Consider the following 6,000-nt stretch of genomic DNA (forward strand, 5'->3'; position numbering starts at 1 on the left):
GATGTATATGACAATACTAACATAACCAAAACAACGGAATAGTTGTCGAGTATACAATAATATGTATATGTCAACAATCAGAAATTACGAACTCAAATTAAAAATATGAAAAAAAATTATAATTCCACCTACTTGTGCGCGACGAGCGGCTTCTACACCTAGTATGCGGGTATTGGCCAAGTATTGAAAACAAATGCTAAAATTTTGTTGTTTCCAAACTCTATTATGTTTTGAAATAATGAATCACGGTTTATTTGATCTCTTGTTGGATACACCCAAGACTTCAAGTATTAAAATATGATGTTAGTGCAAAACAGTATTAAATTACCGATAAATCACCTTCTATGGATTTTCTGATTTAGTTAGGATTATATTTTGGAGAAATAGATGTCTTCCCGAATTTCACCATAAAAAAAATTAAGTACTGACAAATAAAAAGTCATCCTTTATCATATAAAACACAAGTCATTTGGCTAATTAAATCTTGCTACGTCAGATTTTTGTTTTTTCTAAACTATATATAATAGCAATCCGAATAAATGCCACCAAAAATTGTGTTTTTTCAATAGTACCTTTTGAATAATTTCTAAAAAAAAATCTGTAGAAAATTAAAATTGTGTGTTTTAAAAAAGTTGTGATTATTCATTATAACTGTTTTTTTTTTGTAAAGTTGCAACTGTTCATTGTAGAGTTGTGTTTATTTGAATATTCGTATCTTTTGAAATCCATATATATTTGTCTGTTCGAATTGTTTTCATTTTTTTGTCATGACACAAAATAATATAAAATTTCAATCTCAACGGTTTTTATAGCTTTCTAAATTATTCTCTAGAATTCATTTTTTAAAAATTAAAGAAATTCCTCCAATTCTTGATTTAACAAAAGATTTTTGGAATGATGAATCTAATTTTACAACTTTTTTTTTCTTCACCATTACACGCGGAGCTGCAAGCTCTGATGTGGGCTATGGAGTCCCTGTTGACGGCTAGGGTTGATTGTCAAGCCTTCGAGACGGATTGTACAGAATTGATTGCGATGGTACAGCTGCCCGAAGACTGGTCGGCCTTCTCAAATCTGCTGGAAGAGTTCTCCTTGCTCCGGTCTTCTCTCCCTTTATGAAAATCCGTCCCGCGGATCCCACTAGCCCCCCTCTAGCTGCCCCAACGGAGTGTCTGTGGACCCTGCTAGCCCCCCGCTAGCCGTCCCAACGGACCCCAAGTTGGCCCTGTAGGATATCGATCCTAACCCATCACTGTGGATTTGGATGAATAGTTCCATTTGCCACGGTGATCCTGCGGGCCAGCTTTGGGCCTATAGGGGCTAGCTAGCGGGAGGTTAGTGGGGTCCACGGGATGGGTTGTTACATCTTTCCTTTACCTTGACCAAGATCCCTCGTGAGTCCAATGTCAAGGCAGATTGTCTTGCCCGTTCTTCAAGATCTTTAATTTTTGAAACTTCTTTTGTAAACTCTTATCCTCCTGTTTGGACAACTAATCTTGGAGTAATCTTTTAATTTGTTTAATATTTGGTTGAAAAAAAAATTAATGAAAATACCTAGAGTTTTTTTTCCAAGAGTTAGATGGATTATATATAGTGAGTTTTGGGATTTAACTTTTCAATATGGTAATATAGATGTCTTCTATTTAAAAGCAGTGTATATGTGCTATTAGGTATAATCAAGTGCAAACACAACAGATGCAATTTATCGTAGTACCTTTTCGTAAAAATTTGATTTTTTTTGTTTTTTGTTTTTTTTTAATTCAAACGGTTATATCTGTTTATTGTAGAGTTATGTCTTTTCACTATACATTGTTTTTGTTGTTTTCATCACAACTTTTCGTTCTAATAGGTACATCTATTTAAATAGTCATATCTTTTTAACTTTCTTTATATTTGTCTCTTCATCAGTAACTAAAAAGTTCGTTGAAACAGATTTTCCATTTTATGTTAAACCTAAATAATTGAATATTAATATCTAATATTCAACGTTATTTTATAATCTAACTAAAATTTTAGAAATGATTATAGCAATAGAATTTAATAAAACTTAATATAGAATTTATAGTTGTGTCTATTTATCTTAAATTTTCATTAATTTTTTTTTAATATTTAACAATAATAACAACAATCTGAATATTGTTTCATAGTACTTTTTTGTAAAAATATTGTTTTCATTTGTTATTTTTTAAACTCAAACAGTTGCATCTGTTCATTGCAGAGTTTTGTCTTTTCACTATATATATATATATATATTTATTTTCATCACAACTTTTCGTTCTAATAGGTGTGTCTATTTAAATAGTCATGTCTTTTGAATTTTCTATATATTTGTCACGTCATCAATAACTAACATATCATTGTTCGTTAAAACAAATTTTCTGTTTTATGTTGAATCTAAATAATTTGAATATTAATATCTAATACTCAACGTTATTCTGTGATCTAACTAAAATTTTAGAAATGATTATAGCAATATAGAAATTTGATAAAATTTAATATAGAATTTACAGTTGCGTCTAATTATTGTAGCTTTCGTTAAAAACTATTTTAATATTTAAAATTTATTTTATTTTGTTTTTAAAAGTTGTATATTTTAATTTTTTGTTGATACAGTTTTACTCATTATTAAATATATTATTAATTATAATTATTTAATAGAAAGTTACATTTACTCATTACAACCATTAGTACAATATTCTCATTTAGGATCACTTTATCATAATGATTTTTTAATTGTAGCTCTTTACCATAATTCTTCATAAATTGTTTTATATTCATAATATTTTAAACAATGTTTTTTGCAAAGTTGTGTCTATACTACATAAAAATTTTTGTTATAAGTTTTCATTTTGATGGTTGTGTTTGTTTTTAGTAACAGTTTATGTTTAATGTTTATGTATTCAAACTATTCTATTACATTCAATGATTTCACAATATTTAATTTTAAATTTTAAATTTAATCTATTTTTTTTAAATTTAATCTATTTTTTTAAAAATATTTTCCTCGCGATATCGTGGAGAACCTTTAATTTGGTTCACTTTTTTCTTTTTCTTTTTCCAATGGTCAGCGTAAACGATTTTTTTTTTTTTTTTTTTNTTTTTTGTTTAAACTAGGACTCAAATCAATATATATATATATATATATATATATATCAAAATCAAGCTTTCACAGTTTCACTAACACTTCATTCTTTCTTTGGTCCTTCGCAGCCTGTTCGTCAAAGGTTCTATTGAAAATGCTCAAAGACAGTCCTCATCAAGACCAATGTCATTGCATCATAGGCAACGGGTAGTAGAAAAGAGAAAGTTTCCCGAATGATACCAAAACAATAAGTTCCTAACTCGAAACGAAACACCAGGTATCATGATCTTTCACATCTCTCTCTTATGTATTTTCTCTAGGAGGACACTAATTTTTCAGGTAATATGTACATATGATGAATTGTTTAAATGCAGTGCAAGAATCGCAAGGGAGGAAGATGAAAGAGAACTTCAACTCTTAGAGGAAGAAAAAAAGAGAGAAAGAATGAGAAAGAATCAGAAGCTGAGCCTTAACAAAAAAAAAGTTAGAAGAATCTTGCTCTTTTGTCTTCTTTTAGGACTTCAGATATTTTTTTTAGTGTTCCCCTCATTTAAATCTCTTTGGCCGCTTGAGGAAGAAGAGAGTTTTAACTAAATCTCTGAATTGAATCTTTATCCAATTGAATCTCTCAATTTTGCAAAGTAGTAAAAGGCAACTAAAATTTGCCCAGGAAAGAGCAACTAAAATTGTTTTATTAGTTAAGAGTAGTGTTTGTGTTTGTGAAAAGATTAACACAAAAAAATCAATTATGTACTTACAATTCGTGTAGTATTGTTTAGTTGTTTATTTTTATTAAAATCATACGAATCTTATTCTATCCATTTACATATATATAGTATTAATAACAGTAAAAATATATTTTAGAAATTAAGGGATGATGGAAAATTGGAAGGCTAAGCATAATAGTTGTTGGGTCCTTTCTTTTCTGATTTGCTCAACAAAATTGCGAACTTTATTTTCTCATTTTAACGTTGCTATGAAAAATGACTTTATTTAATATATATATTATAAAGAATATTTTTAACTTTTTCAACTTTGAGTTGATTATAAGCCTAAAGTAACCAAAAATACATTTACTTTTAACACTTGCTAATATTCAACCAATAAATTATATTGTAAACTACTTAAAAATATATTACTCATTACAAAATAATATGTAGTTTTATATTATTTGATCACAAATAATAATTTGTGCATATGCACCGGTCAAATACTAGTATATATATAAATCAGTAATAAACTAAGGCCACAAAAGTCTCACTAAGTTCAACGAACTCAATATAACCTCAAAACATCATCCCTGACAATAGAAACCAAACGGTTAAAAAAAACAAAGAATAAGACAAAGAAGAAAAAGAAGAGGCTGAGGAAGCGACAATCTGAATAGGGAAACTGCATTGTCCTTGAGATATATTCTGCGTTGTAATGGTGGCCAAACCTTGGAAGAAACAAGCACTCTCGTCCTGATTCTTGACTTGAAAGTACATGTTAAACGCGTATGAGGCATTCCCATTTGCATCAAGACTATTGCAGGAAGATCCATAACCAAGCGCCGTGCAATCGGAGAAAGTGCAGGCGAAATCTATGTTAGCCGCGAGTTTAGTCAAATCTTTGGCTTCTGGATTAAACACACACCACTTGTTTGGTAGATATGGCACGTTTTGTGCACCAATCAAGAACTTATTCTGTCCTTGACCCGACAGATCTATTGGAAACTTTGGTTGCCCATCGAATTTAAATATTCCCCAATGGCGTTCAAACTCTCCAGGTGCTATACTTTTCGCATCCTCATCAAGTAATCCGAACAAGTATACCTCAATGTAGGTGGGCCTCAATGGAGTGCCTTTGTTTGTTCCAAGCCTCGGTAAAAGCCCGTTGTAGAATCTGTAGGCATTGCCTACGAAAATTTAAACATTTCATGAAAAGATAAGGGAAAAAAAAAACACCTAAAGCAGTTAAAAAGGTCAGAGATATCTACCGGAATTAGCGTGTTTGTCACCCTCTGTTGGCCAACCGACTTCTCCAACGATTATCGGCATATCTCCGTGACCAACAGCTTTCAAAGACGATACCAAAGTGTCGAAATTGGCATCAAAGACGTTTGTGTAATCAACACCGTTGTCATTTATCGGCTGAGCTCCATCGAAGAAGGCGTAATTGAGTGGGAAATCATCATTCCCATAGAGACTTAAGAAAGGGTAGATGTTGATTGTGATGGGAGCATTGTTCTTGCCAAGGAAGTCAACAATCTGAGTCATTTGACCAATGATGTCAGGACGGAATCTTCCTGCAGATGGAACGGGGTTGCTTGCAGGTGAGTCGTATACATCCGCGTTCAAAGGGACTGTTGCTTTGACGGAGTTTCCTAGTCCGGCTTCATTTAAAGCATTTTGGATGTTTTGAAGTGCAGGGAATGTGAGGTTTATGAACGATCCATTGTACGACTTGAGGAATGGCTCATTCCCAACAGCTACAAACCTAAAAACACACACACATCCACAAGAGATAAGCTTGACTGAGACATGTATATAAAACACAGTGTCGGAACATTTTAGTCTTTTGCATTTTTGACAGTAGTGTTAAAAGATTTACTTTTTCAGATATTTAATTTCACAATCAGACAACACAGCTTTCACCAATTCCTAAAGAACCAAAGAAAGTGACATAACTCAAACATGTTTTTCCATTTGGCGGTTTCAAGGAACTTGTCACTCTGGCTGGCTTCTCATAAACTGAACAATCATGGGTTTTACGAGGTTTGGACCAAGATATACCAAAACAATGAATGTTAATTTGACCTACAGACAACATTATAAGCAACCAGTAACAATCAAACAGAGAGGGAGAGAGAGAGAGAAACTGACGTGATATTGACACCACCATCGAAATTATAACGAGTGACATTCTTACGAACCCAA

General features: G+C 31.8%; 1 protein-coding gene across 1 annotated transcript in view; it reads right to left on the minus strand.

Annotated features, from left to right (window-relative positions):
* Window positions 4,271-6,000, minus strand: part of LOC104750249 (glucan endo-1,3-beta-glucosidase 8) — a gene marked incomplete in the record, with an annotated part of 2,635 nt that continues 905 nt past the window's right edge. The window contains 3 exon segments of the mRNA XM_010420606.2: window positions 4,271-4,979; window positions 5,061-5,560; window positions 5,947-6,000. Of these exon segments, the coding sequence (XP_010418908.2) occupies window positions 4,369-4,979; window positions 5,061-5,560; window positions 5,947-6,000 (1,165 nt within the window).

The sequence above is a fragment of the Camelina sativa genome, chromosome 7, assembly GCF_000633955.1.
Source record: "Camelina sativa cultivar DH55 chromosome 7, Cs, whole genome shotgun sequence".
NCBI classification, from domain to species: Eukaryota; Viridiplantae; Streptophyta; class Magnoliopsida; order Brassicales; family Brassicaceae; genus Camelina; species Camelina sativa.